This window comes from Prionailurus viverrinus, chromosome E1 (genome assembly GCF_022837055.1).
Source record: "Prionailurus viverrinus isolate Anna chromosome E1, UM_Priviv_1.0, whole genome shotgun sequence".
In the NCBI taxonomy this organism is placed as follows: Eukaryota; Metazoa; Chordata; class Mammalia; order Carnivora; family Felidae; genus Prionailurus; species Prionailurus viverrinus.
Genome location: NC_062574.1, coordinates 13135719 through 13160723, shown reverse-complemented (window position 1 = coordinate 13160723; position 25005 = coordinate 13135719). Strand labels below are relative to the sequence as shown.

At 50.0% G+C, this 25005-nt stretch overlaps 2 protein-coding genes across 3 annotated transcripts in view; both read right to left on the bottom strand.

Annotated features, from left to right (window-relative positions):
- Window positions 1-3396, bottom strand: part of NCBP3 (nuclear cap binding subunit 3) — a 37806-nt gene extending 34410 nt beyond the window's left edge. Inside the window, exons 1-2 of the mRNA XM_047832074.1 lie at window positions 3187-3396; window positions 996-1061 (exon numbers count right to left, since the gene is read on the bottom strand). Of these exons, the coding sequence (XP_047688030.1) occupies window positions 996-1061; window positions 3187-3369 (249 nt within the window). The 5' untranslated portion in view covers window positions 3370-3396. The remainder of the gene's footprint in view (window positions 1-995; window positions 1062-3186) is intronic.
- An 8360-nt stretch (window positions 3397-11756) lies between these two features.
- CAMKK1 (calcium/calmodulin dependent protein kinase kinase 1) overlaps window positions 11757-25005 on the bottom strand; it is a 28454-nt gene continuing 15205 nt past the window's right edge. The window contains exons 10-16 of one of the 2 annotated variants that reach the window (XM_047833838.1): window positions 24054-24253; window positions 22050-22103; window positions 21194-21267; window positions 19372-19459; window positions 19022-19150; window positions 16773-16876; window positions 11757-13893 (exon numbers count right to left, since the gene is read on the bottom strand). In XM_047833838.1, the coding sequence (XP_047689794.1) occupies window positions 13821-13893; window positions 16773-16876; window positions 19022-19150; window positions 19372-19459; window positions 21194-21267; window positions 22050-22103; window positions 24054-24253 (722 nt within the window). In that variant the 3' untranslated portion in view covers window positions 11757-13820. Of the gene's footprint in view, window positions 13894-16020; window positions 16106-16772; window positions 16877-19021; window positions 19151-19371; window positions 19460-21193; window positions 21268-22049; window positions 22104-24053; window positions 24254-25005 lie in introns of those variants that run through there. The other variant, XM_047833837.1, reaches the window with a different exon arrangement.

Sequence of the window (25005 nt, the reverse complement as noted above, 5' to 3'; positions counted from 1 at the left end):
ACTAACCTATCTTCCCTTAGTAACCTGAAGTACCAATTCTGGGGCTACCATCTTTTCCCCCACACGTTTCACATAATGGCAAACTGTACAGGAGCAAGAATAGCACAGTCTACCGCTTTTTCAATTACAGTAAGAAAACACTTTATTCTATTTTCTTGCCTGTCTAAAAGATGATCAGTTCCTTCTTTTGGCCTTTAAGCAATCTGAAACAGATTGAGACCCAGATAAAATATAAAAAGGTGAGCATGACATATTTATTTTTATTTTTTGTTTTTATACAGCAAATATAGTTAAATAGTACTATTATTTAGAATTACAATTCAAAATTCTATCCTAAACTTAATTGCACACATTAAAATCAGAAAGAATGTCTAAGTTGGACGTCACTAATTGAAGTGACAGATGTGTACTGTTTGTAATAAGGAAAATAATAGGTTTGGCTCTGTGAAGAGTTATAGGAAAGCTGGTAATCTAGTAATAGTAATCACCAGATAAAAGGCAATATTCCCAGGTACTGAGTAATTCGGCTGACTTGGCCTTCAAAATTTAGACAGCCAACATAATCAGGAAATCCTATTTTTCTAAGCCTGCAACCAGTGAAAGAATAAAGATATTTACTAACGGCCTGCTATATGCCAGGTACTTTTCATGTTTGTTTCATATAAAGTGGAATCAGTATACACATTTTTAAAGAGTGGACAAAACACAAAAAAAGCATTCCCAGAGCAGAACTTTTTCCAGACATGGTTAAGCATGGGCAACTAGGTACATGGATTTTATCTTGTCATAAATGCCAGAACACAAATGCTACCTGGATGTTTTCAGGAGGCATGAAGGCATCATTGTGTAACACAAAATTTAAGTTAAGGAAATGTTTTAATCCACCAACAAAAGAAAAAAGGAGGTAAAGAATAACTGCTATTCTATAAGTCCTGGGGACCAAGCTCATGGAGTTCACTTGCTTAGCAAAATGAATAAATTATGGTCTGTCTTACCTTGGAGGTGACATCAATTCCAGTGATGAAGCTGCCAGCCTTGTTTTCGTATCTTCTGCTTGTGTCCTAACACGAGGGGGAAGGGTGAGAAATGCTAACAGCAATTGAGGAAAAACTCATGATAAAAGACAGTTCCGTGGGGCGCCTGGGTGGCTCAGTCGGTTGAATGTCTGACTTCGGCTCAGGTCACGATCTCGCGGTTCGTGAGTTCGAGCCCCACGTCAGGCTCTGTGCTGACAGCTCAGAGCCTGGAGCCTGCTTCGGATTCTGTGTCTCCCTCTCTCTCTGCTCTTCCCCAGCTCACACACTCTCTCTGCTCTTCCCCAGCTCACACACTCTCTCAAAAATAAATAAAGATTAAAAAAACTTTTTTTTTAATTAAAAATTTTTTAAAAACACCAGTTCTGCAACAGATTCCTTTGGGATAGTCATTCCTTTCAGCAATCCTTCCTCACCCTGACAACCCTTTATTATGAGGAAGCCTGTCTCAGCGACTCTGGGTAGTAAGCAATCAACCCCTCTAACAAGAAGTCTTTTCTAGATCAGCTCCTGTCCCAAACCTTAACTAAGTCTATCAGCTGAAGGTATTTAGGTAAAAAAAAAAAAAAAAAAAATCTACAGGCTTCCATGAAAAATGTCCAAGATAAGTTAAGGCATACTCATTCATCTCCCCAACCCACACAGGACAAATTCATCATGTCATGCCACCAGGTGGAGCACAACTCCTCACCAAAATGCAGAAAGTCCAGACTCACCTAGATCTCCTGGGAAAACAGTACAGTGCAATGAAAAGAGGATGGGACTTCAAAGCCAAAGACTCAAGTCACAGCTCTGACATTCACTGATTACATGACACTGTACAGCTCCTTTGGTCTCTCTGGGCTAGGTCTCCTCCATGGTATCTGCCAACCTTCCTGAACTCTTTAACTGCTCTCCCATTTGCTCTACAGAACTTAACGTTTCTCCAACAAAACAATCTTGTTCCCATCTCAGAGCCTTTGCACCTACTGTTGCCCCTGCTGGGAACACTTTCTTCCAAATCTGCACACGGTTGGTTCCTTTTTTGTCATTTAGGCTTCAGCTTAAATATCACTATCTCAGAGGAATTCCCTGACCATCCTATCCCGTTGGCTTCCCACACTGCACACCCTCCCTGTCTTCTGTATACTGTCCCATTAATATGTTTTACTTTCTTCATAGCACTTACCACTGCTAGAAATTCTTTGTGTCCTCCAACCGAAACATAAACTCCAGTAGAGAGTTTAATAGGGACACAAGAATTGCATGTTGCACTGAATGAGTAAAGGGATGATGCCTACTTCACAACTGCAGTAATATTTAAACAATACGATATAGTAAATGGTAAAATGCCACTACGTTGTTACCAGAGTCATTATCATTTGCTGTCTTTAGTGATTTATATCTTCACCTTTTTCCATAATTTCAGTTTAAAAGCCAGACTTGCTGACATGTGGTAAAAAGTAATTCATGTTAGATGAGAAATTAAGTACATGAGAAGAGCCATGCAGGACTGAGACCAGCCCTAAGAACCAGACCCACCAAATCAAAAGCAAAACGCCTCTCACCAACCCCCTTGTGATAAAAGACGGACCACTGCTGGTTCGTTTACGTTTTGGTCTCACTAAGGGTCACATGCTGGGGCCACGGTGAAGGTGTTATACAGAGCAGCTGGAATGAGGACAAGATGCCTCTGAAGTCACAAAAGAAACACTGAGTTTCTGCTGCTGACAAGTCCAACCCTCCAAGAGAAACCGCGAGTGCTATGTTTAACAAATATCAGCTCCACCGGAGCTGAACTCAAGGGAGACCTGGACACCGGCGTCACTCGACAGTTCCTTCTGTTCCCGCCTGCCCCCCCCCTCCTTTATCTCAAGCCCTCAGACAACCCCAGCCCCTCCTCACTCACCCCTTTGCACAGCCTGGCTCAGAGAAGCAGAAAAGGGGGTGCCCTCAACTACCCCCCTCCGCTCCCCCATCTTCTCCAGCCCCCTCAACACCCATTTCCGGGCGCCCTGGGGTCCCTTCTCCCGCTGCCCGTCTCTCCTCGAGCTTGGCGCCTCCGTCCCCTGAGCGCTCGCTCCCGGTGACTCCCCCAGCCCAGGCGCCGGCCGCCTCCCCCGCGGGACACTAGCTTGGCGACCTCCTCCTCACCCCCGCCCCCCGCCCGTACCGGGATCAGTTCTTTCAGTGAGCGCCGCACCGGCACAATCTCCAGCTCGCCCTCCTCCACCTCCATGGGCTCCGGCTCGCCACGCTCCAAACTAGAGTCCGTCTCAGGCGACGGGAGGCCCAGGGCCGGCCCCGCTGGGGCCTCTGCTTTCACCGACACTCGCAGGCCCCGTACGGCCGCCATAGCCGCCCGCCGGCCGCACCACTGAGAGCCCGCCTCGCACACCCGCCGGCTAGAGCGCCGCCGCCACTGGCCATAGAGCAGCCGCCACTGCTCCCTAGAGTGTCACCTGCTGCAGCTAGAAGCCCCCCCCACTCAGCGCTGCCGCCCCCTGGTGGCGGGAGAAACCCAGGACAGATGGAGCGGGACCTGGTGAAGAGAAGGCGGGCTCGAGTGAAGACGTGGGCGGGGCCTGCTGGAGGGGGCGGGGCCTGAAGGAGATTGGTGTAGTCCGCTCTGAGAGAATAGCTATGCCTTGAGCAGTAAACCTGTTAGAAAAGGCAATTTTACTGAGAGAGCATTACATGTCAGTGTTCCAAGTGCCTGAAATCATACAACTCTATTGAATAGGTGTTATTATTACCCTTTCACATATGAGGAAACTGAGGCATAGAAATTTACCCAAGGGTTTATTTAAGGAATAAAACCTGAACCTGAGCCTACCAAGTCTGGCTCCAGAGCCCAGAGTGAGCCTTGGTCTATCACTTCTGGGCAATATGTAGGTTTACAACATACTTATCTTGAGAACCTTTGTCTCTTTCAAGTCTCCCAATAATTGGCCCATTTTACATGCATAAAAATTGAGACTCCAAGAGGGTAGTGAACTGCCCAAAGCCCAGAGCTTGACCCCCAATTTCTTGACTCCCCAGGGCTCAGTCCACTGTAAATTCCTGAGCATGGTTTCTTGCAACATTTCTAACAGCCTGGTCGGGAGACAGGGAGAGTCCTCTAGGCTTCCAGAGGGCACCACTGGTCAGTTTTTGCTTTGAGTCCTGATTTTTCACCTTTCTCCCTGTGTTACCTTGGTCTAGTTCTGGCCCCTAACTGGGCCCTATCTTCCCATCTGAAGAGGGCGTAGGTGGATTCCTACGGTCTCCCAGGCCCTACCAGCTCTGACGGTGGAGGAACAAATAATTATAAACCAAGGGAGAATATGATCAGCATCAGACACACCTGGGTTCCAAACTGACTGGCTCTGCCCCTTGCACCATGTGTGACTTTGGCCAAGCCACTTAACCCTTCAAAAATCTTCAGTAAAATGGGACAATATTTCTTACCTCCCCTCAAAGGAGATTGTGAGGGTTACATGATGTATGTAGATGCAGGACCCAACGGAAGGGGTACAACACATCAAAGTTTTTCTTAAATGTGGGCTGTATCGCAGCACGAACACAAGATGGGGCTCTTTAGAGGGCTAGTTTTGCTTGGTGACAATAGTTACAACACTGGATTGAATGCATGGAATGCATATGCATGCATTTTTAAGAACATTTCAAAGACATTTTTTGCTTGGAGTGGCCAGCTTTGGGCGACAGTTACAGACCCCACCGTTACACTTATTTTTAGGCCTGAAGGGGAGAGGGATGGGGAGAGGAGGAAGCAATCCTTCCTCAACTTTGGCCTCAGGAGGCCAGCACATAAAGCTGGGTAGGCCCTCTCCCCTCAGCATAGGAGTCTTCTTGCTTGAGGATCCAGGCATTGCAGTTCAGCACAGTTCAGAGGAAAACCAGTCCCCTGACGGAGCTCTAGCTGGCAGGAGAATTAGTAATCCAGAGCAAGCCAGGGCATCAGGCAAACATCAAGGTTCCTAGACTCCTACCAGGAAAGCCCTTTGTGCCTATCCTTTTTGGGTTCACATAATTTATCCCCACCTCACCACCTTCACTTCTGTCCTCAGTGTTAGCCCGCTGTGGTGGAGCCACAGAATTAGGAGGGGTAAAGAATAATTTTCAAAAAAGTCAAAAAACATGACTTACATATAAAATGAACATATGTCAAAGTTTTTATTCACTGGTTAATGAATGAGGACATCAATAAGATATTAAGACTAGTTCAAAAGAGAATTTGAGAATGAATACAGAGTTGGTCAAAGGAATACTGAAATGAACTTAACAAGACAGGTTAATGCCCCACAAGGCAAGAAAGTGCAACCTTTGGGGTTCCATTTTCTACCAGGCAGAAAATATCTACATTGCTATTGGACAAGAATTATTTACTCATTATAAGTCTCCTATAAATTAGCCTCTACACTTACAGAGTTGTAAAATACCCTAATCAATAATAAGTCAGAAGTCAAGCAAAGATACACATCCCTAGAAAATCAGGTGATCCCCAGCTGGAACTGGCAGGTTGGACAACACCTGACACTACACTGAGAGGACATCAGTGTAGTTCTTTTTCCTATTCCTTTTTCCTATGTCCAAGTCTGGATGATTTTTTATTAACAGAGGAAACCAGGGAAGTGGGACATTGGGACAGACAGGATAGGGAGTTCCACGAAGGAAGTGATCAAGTGGCAAATGTGGTGGAACTTGGCTTGGGTCTAGAGGTTTATTGACTGTTGGTGACCTTGAGGAGACCAATGTCCATGAAGGGGAAGGTACATTAATGGTGCAATGTGAGAAGTTATGGACGACTCTTTTGAAAAGTTTGTGAAGATAGAGGCTAGGAGACAAGGGAGGATATTAACAGGGTGTTCTATAGAATTCACTTTCTTTTTTTTCTTTGACTGAAGTTGGCCACACCCTTTCCTTTCTTTCTCTCCCATTCAGGGATGAGGGGAATAAAAATAATAGAAGCATACCTCTCCTAGGGTAACAAAAGGAAAAGCCATTAAAAGGCAATATAAGCTTCTAAGGTGAAATCAAATGCTACCCGAGAACTGGTAACATGGCCCACTGACCTGATGTGATGCCTATTCAGAGATATTCTTTAATGCTGTTTTAAATTGGGCAAACATAACCTCATGCTCCACACCCCCAAGTTCATGTCTATCCTTGGAACATGTACAGGTTGTTAGTTAAGGAAAAATTTCCACGGTTAAAAGAAAGGTTATGAGGCAGCTGGCCCTGGTGAGGGGTTTGTATCCATGTCCCCCAACCTGCTACACAGCTGAATTCTTGAAAGGACTATCATCCCTCATTTTCTCCATCTGACTTGACCATTCAGCCTCATGGACACTGATGGCAACTCCCTAATTCTTGAAACTGCACACACTCTTCCATTATAAAGCCACACTTGGTTTTTCTTTTTCACCTTCCCTGCCCCTCCTGCTCCAATGCCTTTTTGGGTTATTCCTCTTTATCCAGTCCTCCATGGGTCAATCCTAGACCCTCTTTCTTCTCACCCCATGCTCACACTCTAGGCCATCTTATCACATCCATGGCTTCCAATACCACTGCCAACCATACTCCAAGGACACCCACATCTCCATCTCTGGTTCTCCCCTCTCCTCCAAGCTCCAGATCCACATGTCTAACTACCTACCGCACATCTTCCCTTGAATATCTCAAGGCACCTCTGCTTCCTACGTCTCCCTCATGTCCGTCTGCTTCTTTGCATCCTCTTGGCTACTGCGCCTCAGCTTATTTCCATCCCAGCTATCATTGTATCCTATCTTGTCTGGACACTGCAGTGGCCTTCCCCCCTCCCCCCCACCCCGATTTCTCTGTTTTTCTGATTCCTTCACCCTTATGCCTCCTCTACACTGTAGCCAGACTGATCCTTTCAATACACATTATCCAGGTCTGCCTCCCCTCCAGCTTCACTTTGCACTGTTCTCCTCACTCCCAACATCTCCGCTTCAGTTGGTAAGCACCATGCTCCCTCTTACCACAGGATTCTTGCACAACCGGATCTCTGTTTGGAGCTTTCTTTCCTCCCCCTTGGCCTAATTAGTTCTTCCCCAACTTCAGATCTCAGCTGGAACCTCCTTTTCTCTGGGAAACCTCCCTAACTACTCTTAGAAAGCCACCACAACAAGCCTTTCCTATACAGCACTCATGTCAGTTCAAAATCATCCACACACATGTGTGGCAACTTGATTAATGTCTGTTGCCTGCAATAGACTGTGAGAGCCATGAGAGCAGGAATAGTGTTGATTTAGCTGAGTGTCTAAGTCAGTGTCTAGTTATAGAAGGCCCTGGACATATACTGAAACGATGGATGGATTGATGGATGGATGGATGGATGGATGGGTGAATGGTTGGACATACCTAAAGAAAGTGAGACTTTTGTCCACATATATTTAGAAGCATGGAGCCACAGATCTACTACCCATCTTTACCAAATTCTAGACCAGGGCTATCCATGTCAACCATCACTGTTTGTTAAAATCACCTAGGTAAGGATACATACTTGTAACTGGTAGATAAATAAGTTTTGGAGATGTAATACACGGTACAGTGATTATAGAAAACAAAACTATTATAAATATTAAACTTCCTAAGAGACTAGATCTTAATTGTTCCCACCACTAGAAGAAATGATAAGTATGTGAAGAGACAGAGGTGTCAGCTAATGCTACAATGGCAATCATATTGTAGTACAAATGTATCAAATCAATATGTTGTACACCTTAAACATACTATATTAAATGGCAATTACATCTCAATTAAAACTGATGAAGAAACTTAAAAATCAACTGAAAAGATTGGAAGCTAGGAAGCTGAAAAGATTACATACTGTATGATTCCAACTCTCTGACATTCTGGAAAAAGCAAAAGTATGGATACAGTAAAAAGACAGTGGTTGCCAGGGGTTGGGGATTTGTAAGGGGTGAGGGTGGGGGGAGGGAGGGATAGACAGGTGGAACATGGGGGATTCTTAGGGCAGTGAAACTATTCTGTACCAAACCATAAGGATGGAGACGTGATATTATACATTTGTCAAAACTCATACAATGTACAACACAGAGTAAACTCTCAACTGTGGTCTTTAGTTAATGACGATGTGTCCGTACTGCCTCAACATTTGTGACAAATGTACCACACTAAAGCAAGATGTTACTAACAGGGGAAACTGGGAGGCCAGAGAGGAGGTTGAGAGGGTATAACAGGGGACTCTCTTTGTACTTTCCTTTCAAAGTTTCTGTAAGCCTAAAACGTTCCAAAAAATAAAGTCTATTAATTAAAAAAAAAAAAAAAATCATGACTCCCAGACCAGTTAAATCAGATCTCTGAGGGTTGAGCCCAGGCATCAGGGTGTTTTCAAAGCTCCCTAGGAGATCCTGGCATGTAGGCATGTTGATAACTACTATCTAGACTGAATTGGGCATGGAAGGGGGAGACGGCAGCTGGGAGCCCTCTCTCAGCTCTGAGGCAGGTTTCCCAGGAAGGTGGGTGGATATTGGCACGCCTTGCCTAAAAGGAGATGGGAACGGCGAGGGGATCCTCTTTTGTGAAGGCCCCAGAACCTTAGGGATGGTCCCTTGGACTCTGGGGGAGACCAAGTGTACAGGTTTAACCAGCTTCTTCCTGTGTTGCAGCTCCCCATTGTTCCCTTTCTGTTCCTTCAGCATAGAGCCCTGTCCAGGCCATGGGGGTGGGGGGGGGCTCTTGAGGAGACCAAAGGTCTGCGGGCGGGGTGTGGGGGGCAGGGAGGGGAATGTCACAAGATCCTCAATGCAGACAGCAGCAGCCAATTGCAAGGACCACGGCTAGGAAAGTGACTGATCTTGCAGGGGATGGAGCAGAGTGAGCCAGTTAGTAACAGGAAAGAAAGAGCCACAGCAGAGGGCATCTGAGAGAGAAAGCAGGAGGGGCTTCCTCCCACATATCCTGGAGTGTGGGGCAGTAGCCTTTGGAAAGCCAAAGGGGTGGAAATCTGGGTTATAGCTACAGGGGAGTCCTGAGCTAGTTTGCTAGGCTGAGGAGCAGGAACAGGGAACTGGAAAAAGCCAGAGATATACAGGCCAGATAAAGACCTCATTACAGATCAGGTGGAGAGAATGGGGCTCCCAGAGGGAAGGCCCCATCTTGTGATTCAGCTGAGAGATGCTTTTTGAATGGTCTTCATCATGGTGAAACAGTCAATGGGCAGATATAAGTTGAGAAAGTGACTCAGCCAGTGGATGAGGTTGCAATTCCTGGGCCCTGATTCCAGTCTTGTGGGAGAAGGACTGGACACCAGACCACATACCAAGGGTGTCTCAGGGGCTATGGACCAGGGATGGATTCCTAGAGGAGGTGACTTGGAGATGGTGGGGGCCCAGGCAGTGGGGAGGGCAGGGAGGCTGACCACAAAGCTGGGATGGGCTAATGACAAATTGGTCAGCTTAACCTGGGAGGGGATTGGCAGCTGCCCTGGAGAATGAGAGGATACGGACTTTGTTCCCTGGGTTGTCCTAGCTGGAGAAATAAATGGGTCTGAGATCCCAGAGGGCAAAGCCAGGTCTGTGTATGTATGGGGGAGGGGACCTGGGAAGAAGATGGTCATTTAAGCCATGGCCACCCAGTCTACCAGGGGGCTGGAGTGGTGCAGGGAGTCCTTGCAGACCAGGGCTCTGTACTGCCGGTGAGAGGGAGAACAAGCCTTTCTCCAGAACCTTCTGGGCCTCAGTTGATCCCCAGAGTCCAGTGCCACCCACTGCATGGCTCCCCTGGCCGCTCTCGGTAGGGTCCCAATGGCCCAGGAAGCAGGCCTGCTTGTTTGCCCAAGGGGTGTGCAGGCATGTGTGTGTTTGTGTGTAAGAGACTCCATTATCTGTGGGGTGTTTATATGGGTCCCAGTATATGTCTGGGTGTCCCCCTGGGAAAATTGGAACCCGCAGTAGCCTTGAGCACTCCTCCCTCTTCTACCTTAGACTGAGACCACATAGGATAATAAGTATTGGGGAAATCAGATACCAAACAAAGTGCCCATGGGTCCCAGAGCCCAAAGAGATTCTCTGCATGTAATCAGGGCACTCCAAGGGCAAACCCCAGACTGGCCCCGAGCCTTCAGTCGGACACCACTGGCCTCAGCTCAGCTCCCCTGTGTTTAGGCTTAGAAGTACAGCCTCTGTCTCTGGTTTTCCTAGATGTCCTTACCCTGTGCAGGGTTCTCCATTTTCCTGGCAGCTGATGTGGGAAGACCTGGGTGGGGTGGGTGGGCTGGGGACCTGGGCTCTAGTCTGGCTCTTCTCTGGCTTGCCATGTGACGGAGCGAGACACTATTTCCTGAGCCTCAGTTTCCCTACCACGGTGTGCCTCCTAGAGTGGTTGTCCTTGTGGGGAAATGGTGTCATGCACCTGTGGTCCTATTCAAAGCTCTTATGCATGATTTGGCCTGTCATACCCAGACTCAGGGCTTGGTGACCAATGCCAGGGATGAACCAACCCCTTGAAGATGGGACTGACTTTGACAAACAAAGGCAGGGATGAGGGAAGGCGGTGTGCTAGAGGAGTGGGTGGGTCTGGAGAGCTGTGGGGAGTAAGGACTCAATGGAGTGTGGGGCATGGTTAGGAAACCATCCAGAGAGGGTAGCAGGGTTGATGGCAGGGGCCTCAAACTGGAGGAGCATGGTAGGGTTCTGAGAGGGAGGAGTATGGCCAGGTTGGTGCCTGAAGATTGCTCTGGCAGGCAATGAGAGGATGGATTGGAGTCCTAAGGACCAAAGCCAGATCAGTGAGGAAGTGAGAGATGGTGGGGAAGAACTGGGAACAGATCTACTTACTGGTCTCGGCATTTGGGAAACTTCTGCCTGGCTACCAGTGTCCCTCTCGTAGAGGGCTTGGTACAGTCCCTCATGGGACCATCACAGGATGACCGGGAAACATGCAGGAGAAACTTTGGTATCCATTCCTCAGATGGAAAAACTGATCCCCAGGCTGGGTAGCCTTTGGCTTGGTCTCCTGGTGGGCTCCAGTTTTACCCAGCTGGGAACTCCACAGACGGGTAAATACCAATCATGCAGGATATGCTGAACCCATAGTCATGAAGGCTGGTTCCGGGCAGCTCCAGAGACAGAAAGTTCTTTTTAAGACCCTCCCTTGCTGAGTCCTTACTAGATACACAGCACTGTATCAGATGCTTGGCACCAGAACTTCATCTAATGTCACAAGAACCCCCCGAGGAGGTGCTGCTGTTCTCCACATTCTACCAATAAGACAACCGAGACTCCTCTCCTCCGATGGCTTGCCAAAGGTCACACAGAGCTATTAAAACAAAAGCTTGGATTCAAGCTCAAGGCTGTCTGGCCTCAATGATGACTGTTCATGATGGCCATGGGGGGCTACTATGAGCAGGAGGCTGCAGGGTCCAGAGAGCCCATAGCAGTGCTCAAGGCCAAGGGGCCACAGTAAAGACACTAGGCTCATGTCACAGAGACTCCGTGATGCTCCACTGGGACTTTTGCTCTATGAGGAGTGGGATGGCTCCCAAGGACCCGACCTTGGGCTCCCTGGGCCCCTGTGAAACATGGGCAGCCCATTGGCTCCTAAACATCGTGTTCTTCCCAAGGAGGGGCCACAGAACCTGCTCCAGAGCCTGAGCCACATCCTGGACTGTAGCTCCTCACCCTCCAGAGCCAGTCTTTCTCCCTCCCTCTCCCTCCTTTCCTCTTTCTCGCCTCCCTCCAGAGAGCCTCTCACCACTGTCCTTTTCAGACCCTTGCAGAAAAACTAGCAAAGCCAGCTGGTGAGAAAGAGCACACATCCCGATGTTGAAAATGTACACACAGTTTGTTGTTGTTGTTGTTGTTTAACTCAAGAAAGGGCTTTTATTGTTTTTAACTCACTTCCTGGGAAGTTAATTTTTTAAACACTCTTATGGAGTTTGTTTATCATTTGTGCTACATTCAAAAGCAATAATCCCAACCCAAACCTTCAGTGATGCGGTAAGCACCCCATCCAGGCTCACGTGGGCAATGAAGCCAGGCCCACCTTTGAGGTCTGCGAGGGCAGGTCCAATCGATGTAGGCCCCTGAAACTCCCACCCTCCGGGCCCCAGTGTAGAGATGCTCAAGGAAACTTGTGGATCTGTGATTAGCCTCCCATGAACTCTGAAAAAGTGTTCTTAAAAACAGTATCGAATTATTGTTTAAGCCCTGGGTTACAATGCCTTAGTGCAGAGGGGCCAGGGAGAAATGTGGGCCCATTGACAATGGGCCACATTCTGCTCATAGCCTTAAAGACACATAGAAACTATATTACAGATGCACGTGCCAGTGCGAGACATGCAGGTGTGCTGTGTGCAGCAGATGGGCACGCACATGCGTGTGTGCGTGGAGGCGCGACACATACCCACAGGCACAAAGATGAACAGGACACAGACACTCCTCCAGCCCAGCCTCCCTTTCCTTCTCAGTGCCCGCCTTCCTGCAGTAGGAACCCCACGGAGGCAACTGAAATCCCGTGTTTAGCCCATGTTTTCAGGGGAGGTATCTGAGTCCTGCTTTATTTTCCTTTGGGGTCAATCTCTTGAGCATTTGGTCAGTAAGTGCCAAGCCAACCAGGCACAGATCCCAGGGAGAAGATAAAGTCTGCCCCAGCATGGCCAGGTCCACACACATGCTCCAGCGCACCAGCTCTGAGCAGGCCGAATGTCAACCGTCTTTGGGATGAGGCAGTGGCAGGAGGCCCACCTCTCTGTGGCCACTTGCCAGCATGCACACCCCACCAGGGTCCCGCTTCCAGTGCTGCCTCCAACCTGGGCAGTTTGTCCTTCATTGTAGGAACGTGAGGGCAGCTTCTGGGGCCAGATGGGTAGGCCAGTGTAGGGTCGGAGATTGGATTCCAGTTACATCAGCATCTGCAAGGCCACAGCCCTGTGAGTCCAGGGCCTTTGGTCGGCCAGCCCCTGGTGTCTCTCCTACAGGGGAGCCACACGGGGAGGGAGTAAAGTGGGCAGGGAAGGTGGGTGCTCCTGGCTCAGGCCCCTGCCGGAAGCTTTCATTTAACCCATTCTCCCGGTGGCGCCGAGTGTGACAAAATCAAGGAAGGTCAGTCCATACCACCTGGCTGCCAAATAATGAGGAGTGTGCCGGGAACCACCCAAAGCTGTAGGAGAGCTTTCTAGGTGTTCCCAAGCAGGCCTTTACTCCACTCCACTCCTGACATTAAAAACAAAAGTAAAAGACAGCAAAAAAGGAATCTGAATTCTCCAATGCTGGCCCCTGCCTCCCTGAGGCCTAGGAATACCCACTGAGGGCTCAGAGCCTCCATGTCAGCATTCTCAGTAGACAAGAGCTCCGGCAGGACCCCCTCTGAGGTGGGCAAGATACAGCTCTCCATGCGCATGAGGCAGTGAGCCAGGCCCGCCTGGCTCCCCGTGGGCGGTCTCTGCTATGGTGGTAAGCCAGGACTCCACCTGCTACCTTGGTTTCCTACCTCCTGCCTTGCCAAGCAGCCAGGTGGCGTTTCTAAGGCACCATGGGTACCTCTCTTTCCCAGAGGATGGATCCCATTAGGGAGAGCCAGGACAAGGAGAAAGGCCTTATGGGAGCCCTGCCCCCCAAGCCCCAGATGACAAACATTCCAGTCCTGTCCCTGGACTTGCGCGCTGAGGTCATGCAGCATGATAGAAGGAGGAGGGCCGGAAGAGGGGCCACAGTCCTCAGCCCCCTGCCCGCAGGGGCGACTGTCGGCATGAGGGCAGTGGGCCTTTGGAGGCGTGGGATGAGCGTGCTGCCGGCGGCCCTGGGCGCATGCAGGGGCTCAGGATGCAGCCTCATCTTCTTGAACGCCGGGGAGCTCCAGGCTCTTGCCCCCTTCGCCACACCTGTCTTTCCTGTTCAGGGGACACCACGGGCAGAGGGACCTCAGGGGTCAGAACACGCACTCAGGAAAACACTCTCACACATACTCACACAGCCATTCCTTTCCACAATTTCTCAGCCACGTCCCCCTACCCATTTCCCCAAGCTTACCTCAGCCTCGCCCCCCCCCGCCCCCGCACTGTGGCCCCTTGCCAGTCTCCCTACCCCTAGCGTCGGCCCACAACCCTCCACCATTCCTTGTTGCCTGGAGATGAAGTCCACACTTCCCAGCCCGGCTTTCAGAGCTTCTCACAACCTGACCCGGCTGGCTCACAACCTGACCCAGGTCACAGGCTCTCCATGTTGACCTAGCTCAGCCCCCATGGTCCTGGGTAGAGGAGCTTTGGTTTTGAATTTCCTTTGCTTTGTTCACAGGGAAGAGTCTACCTACCAGTTTTGGAATTTTGTCATGTAGCGAATAGGTTCCTGTATCTGATTATTCCCCTAAGATCTTTCTTTTTAAATCACCAATGAATAGGTTCTGATATTTAAAAAAAAAAAAAAAAAATCAATCCCATCTAACCCTACTATAGAGTTTCACCAGTTATCCCAAAGCATAAAAAACAGAGTCTGTTGGGGAGCCTAGGTGGCTCAGTTAGTTAAGAGTCTGACTTTGGCTCAGGTCATGATCTCATGGTTCACGGGTTTAAGTCCTGCGTCGGGCTCTATGCTGACAGCTCAGAGCCTGGAGCCTGCTTTGGATTCTATGTCTGCCTCTCTCTCTTAAAAATAAAAATAAAATAGGGGCACCTGGGTGGCTCAGTTGGTTGAGCGTCCAACTTCAGCTCAGGTCATGATCTCACAGTCCGTGGGTTCGAGCCCCGCGTTGGGCTCTGTGCTGACAGCTCAGAGCCTGGAGCCTGCTTTGGATTCTGTGTCTCTATCTCTCTCTGCCCCTGCCCCGCTCATACTCGTGTCTCTCTCTCTGCCTCTCAGAAAGAATAAATGTTAAAAACATTTTTTTAATAAAATAAAACATTAAAAACAAAAAAACAAAAACAAAAACAAAAACAAAAAAAAACACAGAGTCGGGGCACCTGGGCGGCTCAGTCGGTTAAGCATGCAACTCTTGATTTCAGCTCAGGTCATGATCTCACTCACAGTTAATGAGTTCGAGCCCCACATTGGGCTCTGCACTCACAGAGCCTGCTTGGGATTCAATCTCTACCCTCTCTCTGACCCTACCCCACTTGCTCTCTCTCAAGATAAACTTAAAAATAAAAAAATAATAAATAAACTTAAAAATTAAAAAAAACAAAACAACAGAGTCTGTCAAGGATAAATGTTGGGACTCTATGATGAAGTAAAACCTACTTTTCAAAATTCAACTTGGGTCACAGAATTATAGAATTTTATAGCTGAAAAGGATTAAGCCCAATCCTTTCACAGTCCAGATGAGGAAACGGGCCTTTCTCGCCATTAACGTGTCCATAAAAGGACAATGACTAGCACAACCTTGCTCGGTTGTATTCCTGGGTCCCAGTTCTGTGCCAGATATAGACTAGAGGTCTTTAGCCTGTGACTGCCTTTTCACACCCCTAGGGGGCACTGAATCACAGGCACTGAGCTAGAGTTACCAGATGTCCAGATTTGTTCATTACGGTCCTACTTATGCCTTTTGTCCTGCCATAATTAGTAACAGATTCCTCTTTCACTCTCAAAAGTGGCTCCATTTAGATGTTAAATATGTGATCCCCTACACTAAACCCAATTCCAGCCTCGAGGCCTGCAGACCTAGAGGAACCCAGGGAACCCCTTCTTCCAGTCCTGCCCACCTCACTGAAGAGACAGGGAACTGAAAATAAGCTCAGTACCGTCAAGGCCTCTCCAAAGCCCCCCCCCAACTCAACTTCCATTGGCCAGGAAATTTGTCAGCTGGAGGGCAGGAAGTTGGTATATGGACATTACTGAGTGCAAGCAACCTCTGGCTGGAGCAGACCCCAGCTCACCCACTGTGATGGGACTTGACACTTCTGAAGAGCCCACTTACAAAAGGGTGGCCTCACACAAAGCCAGCGTGTGGGCCCCTGCACAGCACAAGTGGTGCTACTCTTTCCGGACAGGCTGAGGTACGCAGACAACATCTGGCACTCACCTCTCTAGGGAGCACGCCTTTTCCACACAGCGGGTGGAAGGGGCGGAAGATGGGGGTGGGGGTGCACAACGTCTCCTCCCTGCAGCATCCTTCATGGGCCAGAGGAAAGCAACCAATGTCCCAGGACCACCTTCTGGTCTAGGACCCCTCAGGGTTTTCTCTCTGCAGGTCTGCGCACAAACTCCAGCAGGCCTTGTTGGCATCCCAAACTGACTTTTATTTTAATGGAAGAAGGCGGAAAAGCTGAGGACGAGGCTCACAGAGGTTTGGGGAATTGCTTCTCTGACCTCTCCTAGGAGGTGGTGAATGTACATGCCTGGGTCACAGTAGGGAGCCTTCAACAAACGAGAATCTCTTCCCTGGCCCTATCAGCCAACCCATCCATACTTGCTGGACAAACATTTACAAAGTGATGACTGAGCACATGGCCTCAGCAATGGCTGGAGGTAGCTTGAGCCACTCAGGAAGGCAGCTAACAATCTCCCCGGGCCAGGAAGAGTCAGCAGAAGTGCCCCTCCTTCCACAGACAAGCAACCTTCTACAAGGAGCGGATACGAGGCCTATCCGCAAACCTCTACCAGGCTGCCGTGGGCTGAGGACAGAGGTGTAAACAGGGCCCTCCTCTGAGACCTGGCGAGTCCCCAGGCTCCAGGCTCAGCCTGCACAGCCCAGTGACAGTGAGAGTCTCGGGGATACAACACAGCCCCCACTCTACCCCAGGGAGCACCCTGCAGGCCTCAGCCCACAGATACTTACGACAGTAAGTTTCCTGGAGCAGACATAGATCGCTCTTCCCTCCGAGCTTGGGGCTCAAATGGGTTCCCAAAGGAACGCTTTCTCAGCATGGACTTAACCAGGATCTGGGGAGGACACACATGTCAGAGTGAGGAACACAGAAACCCAGGCTCCCAGACACATTGGCAGCCTCTACTCTGATTCCCTAAGGGCACAGCTTCCAGGTGGCCCTGCTGAGGCTCCCTTTCAGTCAGCAGAGAAAGGAAGAGAATTCCAAGCAGAGGAAATGGCAAGAGCATGAGTGGTGATGTTGAAAGGTGAATTCTGGGAATGGTGAGGAGCTTGGCACAACTGGTGGGGGTGCCCAGAGGCCAGGAACAGACTACGAAGGGTCTGGAATGCCAGGCTGAAAGGGGGCTTTATCTTGAAGACATGGGGCGTGCAATCAGGAAATGCTTTACAGCTAAGGTGGGGAGCATGGAGTGGAGGAGAGGTTGTGCCAGGCAGAGCAGAGAGGAAGCGCACAGCAGCCTGGGGGAGATGCCTGGACAGGTAGAGGCTGCTGCACCCCAGCTCTCTGACTTTGTCCCTCCTCCTGCAGCAAGGACAGTTCTAGGCTGTTGCCTACACACACACACACACACACACACACACACACACTCACTCACAAACACATGCCTGGCATGGGGGTGCATTCAGTCATTCGTTTACTTCATTCATTCATTCATTCATTCAATCAACAACTATTTATCAAGTGCCTAGCATATTCCAGACACTATTCTAGGTGCAGGGGCCACACTGAGGCAAAAATTCTTGCCCTTTATGGAGCTTATGTTCTAGTTAGGGGGACAAGTAGTAAATAAGACAAATCAGTAAAATACATGAGTTAGTGATACGGGCTAAGGAGAAAACGGTAAAACAAGGCAGGAGGATATGGAAGGACAAAGAGGAGATGGGAACTTTTGATAAGGGGCCAGGGAAGGCCCACTTCTCACTGAGGTGACTTTGGAGTAAAGGCCTGAAGGGAGTGAGGAAGCGAGCCCTGCAGTTTTCTGGGCAGGAGCACCCCCCAGGAGGAAAGGGAAGTGCAAAGGTTCTGGAGCAGCAGCTTATGCAGCACATGGTTGGAGCTGAGCAAATGGAGAGAGGAGAGGAGAGACGAGGTCCACAGGGAGATGGGGGCGGAAGGTACGCAGACTGTGCAGGCAGTCAAGGTTGTGGCTCCTACTCCGAGTGACATGGGAGCCTACGTGAGCAGGGTAGACATGAAAAGTGACATGAACAGTCACTGGGACCCACCCTGGCTGCTGAGCTGAGCACTAACTGTCATGCAGGTGACGGTGGAAGCAGGGGACAACTTGGGAGGCTATTCCAGTGGTTAATGGTGGCTAAGACAAAGGAAGGAGCAGCAGAGACCCTATGGGAGCTGACTGGTTCCAGAGACCACAGAGCCCTGGAGCTCTATGGAGCACAGGAATAAGCAGGACTCTGGCCACCTGTCCCTAGCTGGGCCTGGACCAAGCAGGGAGGGCTAATGCACACAGGCCTGATGTACCCACAGCACAGGTACCAGCTCTCTCTTTGCCTTGTGCTTACTCTGACTCGCTGTGATACCTCAGTGCAGGGCAGGTCATGGTTCTCAGTGTCCTCCACAAAACCCCATGTGGCCACGAGGGGCTACATGAATAACTTCCAACAGTTAACATGGAAGATGTCCAGAGAAAGATGAGAAAAAGTAAAATGTGAGAGGAGAGTGGAGGGAGCACATGGGTGCGGTCCAAAGAGCTCAGGGCCACCTCTCCAATTCAAACGCTTCCTATGCCTTCTTAGCGTCATGTCCTTGACACAAAGTACAGTGCTTGGAAGCAAGGAGGGAAGGAGGGAGGGAGGGAGGGAGGGAGGGAGGGAGGGAAGGAAGGAAGGAAGGAAGGAAGGAAGGAAGGAAGGAGGGAAGGAGGGAAGGAGGGAAGGAGGGAAGGAAGAAAATATTTCTTCCAGTCATGGTGAAAGATCCTCGGTGAGGGCAGTATATTTTTTAAATCACTCACTCTCCTCACCAAGCCTCCTGGTCTCCCTACTGCAAGGCTGAATAACATGGCCTCTTTCCCCACTGCCTTCCAGCAGCGCCCCAGTAGATCAGCACTGGGGATGACTGACCAGATGGCCCTCTGTCCCCTGACAGGGCCCGCATAGAGCAAGTCTCAGGCAATGACCATGACCTCCTCAGGCCCTCCCAGGATAAGGGAGTCTTTGGCCCATCACCCTCTTACCACCGTGGTCCAGCTGGGGATGAGCTTGACCGAGTTCTTCACTTCCTCCTCGGTCACCTCCACCACACTGCAGTGTTCCTCCTCTGAGGGAAGGGGCTCCTCCCCACTCTTGGTCACCCAGGGGTGCAACTGTGGAGTGGGAGGACAGAGAGAGGTCAGACAGACACCCAGTCAGCAAAGAATACCACGGGCATTCTATCAGCAATCGCCTTGAGGGGACCCAACACCCATAAACTCCCAATCCAAACCCAATATACATATGACTTGGTGTAGGGCTCTCTAGAAGGAGATACTGAGGCCTGTTTGCTGTGTCCAAGGCCAGCCCAGCTCAAGACCTCTGGTTCCCCAACCTTGATGTCTGGCACCCCAATCCTTGTTTCAGGATTCTTGTCTAGCATCTTCAGGATTAGGTCCTTGAGCTCCTCACTGATGTTTGGCCTAAAAGTGGGGAAGGAAGGAGATGAGGGAGAGACAGTCAGTGAGGATTCTTTCTTGCCCACCTCTCCATCCCCACCTGCTCTGGGATTCCCTGAATAGTACATGCCAGGTCAGAGACACACCCAACCCTCACTTCTCAGAGAGCAGGAAGGTACTGAGGCAGAAGGAAAGAGTTTCAGAATAAGTAGATGGATATCCTTCTTTCCTGAATAGGAAGTAAAGCCATCTCCTCCAGAGGCAGGGGCCACAAATACAAATGCGGTCCAGGGGTACTGGATACCCTCTCAGTGCAGAGATGGTGAGGATAGTGAGAAAAGTCATTTTATGGGACACCAGGGGTCTTCACCCCACTCACCATCTTATCCTCTCCTCTGCCTGGGAGGTAGCCAAGAAATACTCTCATTTGACAGAGGAGGAAACTTAGGCCCAGAGAGGTTAGCAGGTTGGCACATTGCTACCCACAAGAGTGAGGACAGGGATGAGAGATTCAGGGGAAGGGGGAGCAGGACACTCAGCCCCACATTAGCCTGACTGTTTCTGCCCAAACTCCAGGCTTCTTTGCTACCAACATTTTGGGGGAGCCCACCCATCCAAGCCTGCAGAGAAGGAACTCACTCTTGGGACTGTTGACCTTGGTTCCCTCTGCTGTCCTAGATATTTAATCCCATTTACAACTCTTGGGATGGGAAGAAACAGACCTCCGGCAGGGGGTACAGCAGGAGGAAAGGTACAGAGACAGGCAAAAAGGGGTGGAGTCTAGTTGGCTAGTGCTGTGGGGGAACAGGTGGCAGAACCCAGATGTCCTTGAATGCCAGGGTCAGGGAATGGCCTCTTCATGCAGGCTTTTGGGAAGCCTTGGAAAAACTTTAAGCAGGAGATATGGTGAGATTTGTTGTACTTCATCAGGGTCACCCTGGCCTGACTGGCGGCTGGACTGGAGGGAGGCTGGCAGCAGGGAGACCAAAGAGAAGGTAGCTAGATAAATCCAAGGACAGAAACAGTCAGGGGCACAGGTGGCAATGGAGTCAAGAGATACAGAAGAGGTGGACTCAACAGGGCTCGGGGACCAGACAGGGAGTGGGAACGAGGGAGCAGGAATCATTGAGGACAATGCCCAGGTTGGTTTCTGACCTTCCCAGGGCACTTTGATCAGATGGCAGAAGGGTCTGAAAAATAAGGAGCCATGGTAGCCAATATCATAACCAGAAGAACCACAGATGAGCAGGGAGACCTCTCCAAATAGTCCCTCTCGGCTCAGAGACCCCAGTTACAAATGAAGGGATGGGGAGGAGGGAGTGGCTTCAAATCCCAGACCCACTGATAACTCTCTTCTGGAGCCTCCACTTTTCCATCTAATGGGGAAGGAAACTGGGATCTTGAAGCCCTCCTACCCCGTGTGGGGAAGACAGGGGTTCACCATGATTCCAGGGTCCGTGTAAAGTTGATGCCCATTGACCCCACACAGGCCTTTAGTGAAGGAGTCGTGTGAATGTGTGACCTGGGGTCATTCTTGCCCAACTCCCAGCCTCAGAGTTCCATTTGTACAGTGGAATCCGATTAGATGTCTCTGAGACCTTGCTCTACAGTCCCACCCCTCCATCCGCTCAGGAGCCCCTCCCAGGGAACAGCACCCCCAGAAAGTTGGGGTGGGGCCTTCAAAAGGCAAATGCTCTGCTACAACTCAGACATGCCTCCCTGGGGGTGGGCAGGAGCCCCCTTTCACGGGCAACTCACTCCTCGGGAAACACCACGGCCTCATTCTTGATCTTCCTATGCAGGGCCAGGATGTAATCGTCGATGAACGGGCACTGTGGGGTGTAAAAACAGACAAAGGATGCAGGCCCAGGGCCTCGACTTGCCTTGGGGGACTGACCCCATTTCTTGGTGTGGCCAGAAGTGGGGGGCAGCTCTGGACTCCTTAGTAGAAAGGAAGAACCCTGTCTAACTTGTTCAGGGCTCAGCATACAGTAGGTGCTCAAGAAACACTAACTGAACAAATGAGTCATTGAGGGAACTATGAGGCTGGGTGTACCCACTGGCCATAGAGCCACCTGCAGAAAGGCTTCCACTCCCAGGGCTTGGAGTTTGCGAACATGTTCACTGAGATTCCCTCCTGGCTCTCAGTGCAGTCACTAGAGTAGGAGCACCTGTGGACAGGGATTTTGGCTAAGTCGATGTTGAGTGTTCCCAAGGCCCATCCTGACCCAGAGCAAGAGTCAAGGACAATTTGCAGAATGAATGAATGAATGAACATCCGAATGAACAAAAGAATGAATGGCATCAGGGCCAGAAGGACAGGGAGCACTCTGGCGGGAAGATGGCAATACCGCCATCTACACCTCCCATTGGGATGTCTGCTGTCCGGGACTCCTTCATATGGATCTCCTTCCAAGGGTCAGGAGAAAAAAGAAAAAAGCCTCTTTTCCCTCAGTCTTCTCTGGGTCAGGTGGCTCCTTTCAAAAGTCGCTTTACTTTAGGACACAAAGGAAATGATAGCCTGCAGCTATCATTCATGCTGGTTCAGCTTGGCCCCGCCCATGGCGCCAAGGGGCTGGGCCCACCCAGCTCTGCCACCCCACCCAACACTCACCTTGCCATAGACAAAGCAGTATAATGTGACCCCAGTGGCCCACACGTCCAAGGCCTAGGAAGAAACAGCTCGCATCAGTTCCCCAAAAGGAACCAACACCCCTTGCTCACCTAGCTCCCATGGGCTATGGGAGAGGGCATGCTGGGACCCTCCTTCCTCAGTCATACATTCACTCAACAAACACTCCCAGGCACTCGTTCCATGCCTGACCCTGTGCTGAGCACTAGGGACACAGGGCTGACAAGAACAAGGTCCCGGCCTCTCAGGGTTTCCATGTCCCCTTGTCACATACCCAAACCAGATACAGTTCCAACTCAATAGATGCAAAACTCCCTTCACCTACAGGGTCACATTGCTATACCTGTGACACAGATGCACCCCAGAAACCATGCTATGTATTGACCTTATACTCACTAAATTAGCTCGTCATCCCTTTTCCTGATATTCCATTGGAGAAGCCACCATCCACCTTTCTTCTGACACCAGAAACAGCCCCTGCCCACCCCAAGGCCCTGGCCCTTGGCCACCTCTACAGCTCCTCACGGCTTCCCCATATCCTGGGTTTTAACATGTGCTCTCTCTACATCTTCCCCCTCTGGAACCCCACCTCCTCTCCTGGTTTCCACTTTCTCTCCTATGTGAATGATTCTCAAATGTCTACCTACATATTCCTGCCACAGATGATTCAATCTGAATCCAACCAGGGAACACCAGACAAATGCAAACTGATATCATTCTACAAGGTAACAGGACTGTTCTCTTCAAAAATGTCAAGGTCAGAATAGACAAAGAAAGGCTGAGGAACTCTTCCAGATGAAGGGACCCCAAAGAGATGTGACAAGTGAACGCAGTGACTAACTTTGAATCAGATCTTAGACCAGAAAGAAAAAAAAAAAGGCATTAAAGAACAGTATCCAGACAACTGATGAAATCTGAATAAGGTCGATTAGATAACAGTCTTTTATCAATGATTAGCTTCCTAATTTTGATAATTGTACTGAGGTTATGTAAGAGAATGTCCTTGTTCTTAGAAAATATCTGCCAAACTATACTGTGATAAAGGAGGGTAAGGTCTCCAACTTAACTCTCGTACAGTTCAGAAAAATGTAATACGTGTATAATAAATATAGGGAGAGACGGTGAAAAGGTCAATGAGATAAAATGTCAATAATTGGTGACATGGGTAAAAAGATACATGGGAGGGTTTTTTTTTTGTACTATTGCTGTAATTTTTTGTAAATTTGGAATTACATCAAAATTAGAAATTCTTGAAAACAATCTCTATCTACATCCCTGACCTCTCTTGAGCTCCACACCCACACACATGTCCAAATGCCTCCTGACCATTGGCTCCCTGGCAGAGGCACAGTGAGGCAGCCAGCACTCCACAGGTGGGAACAGGCATGTGGCCAGGGGAACAAACAGAACTGCAGCCCTCTGCTCAGAAAGCTTTGTCCACTGCCTCTGTCAGTTAGGAGGAAGCACAAACTTCCAGGCCTTCTAAACTCTGCCCCAGACCCATCATGCCCCCTTCCCAATGCTCCTCAGTGCTCTTGTACATTCTATGGTCTCCATCTCTTGCTCAAATCCTCCCCATTCTTCAAGGCCTAGTTCAAACCCTGCCGTCTCCAAAAAGTCTGAGAGGAGCCTCCAACTTCTTCCCAAACACGAGCTCTCCTGTTCTTTTCACCATCTCCAGAAGGACAGAGAACTGGGCCATCTGGGCTCTGTCTGTTCCACAGCCCAGCCCAGTGCTCCGTACAGAGAAGCTGGCAGGAAATATCTGCGGTGGAGACCCGGGGCCATCCTGCTGGAAAATGACAGGAAGCCAAAGATGGGGAGTTTCTCAGACTTCAGGAGGCAAACAGGAAGGAGAGGACTGTGTTCAGTGTTCGCGCCTGAGACATAAGGACTCTGATACCCTCAGGTTGGAAATGAGGCTCCACTGCAAACCATTCCACCCCTCCACCTGAATGCCAACTCAGCCTAGGTCCTAGAAGCCACCTTCCCACTGAAGCTCTGGCCGGAATCAGAAATGGCTTCGGGGGCCATGAACGCTGGAGTCCCAGCAGTGCTGGACAGCTGAGCGTCGTTCCCCTCAAACTGGTTGCTGACGCCAAAGTCGGCAATTTTCACATGCCCATCATCGCCCAGGAGCAGGTTGGACGGCTTGATGTCCCGGTGGATGATCTTCTGGCAGTGCACTGCAGAAAGAGGCAGCTTGAGTGCTGGCCTGGGGGGCCACTGCCTGGAACCCCCCCCACCTGCCCTCGCCTGGCCAGGGAAGCCCATCTTAAACTCTAGGCGAGAAAGGAGCGGGGCTATCCTAGCCCATGCACACACTCATCTCATGAGGACCTCAAAAGAATTCAGGGCCCTCTGCTCCACTATGCAGTAGTGACATCACAGCCAGCCCAGGCTGTCAGAAGCAGAGCTAGGACTGGAGTCCTTGGACTCCAAGTGCAGTGCTCCCTGTGGCAATCAACACACCTTGTTGCTGAAGGGGCTGTCAGAGGAAATTGGGAAGGGAGCCTCTCCAGAGGCCATCTCTGGCCCTCCCCATGTTGTCTGCAGTCCCAAAGCCTGTCAAAACCTTTTCTCAGTCTCTTCTCCCACCCAGCCAGGTCGGAAATGTTCCTCCTCCTCGGACTTAGGGTGGAATAGTGGGGTATCCTGCAGAAGTACTGCCTCAGGCTTAGGGATTCTGGGCTGAAGAGCATCAGGGGGAGAGGGCATCCCAAGCTTTGGGACTGCTAGGATGAACATGGCTGGGGTAAGGGTCAGCCTTCTCCAGTGGACTGAGAGCTCACCTTGCTTCCTGGGTTCAGCAGTGCCAGGAAAAGATGGGAAGCTCAGGCTGAGATGGCCAGAGACATCCCAGCTTAGAGAAGGCACTGACTCTACCCCACAGTCACCCACTTACAGGCTCTACCTCAGCAAATACTTTCCTCTGGAT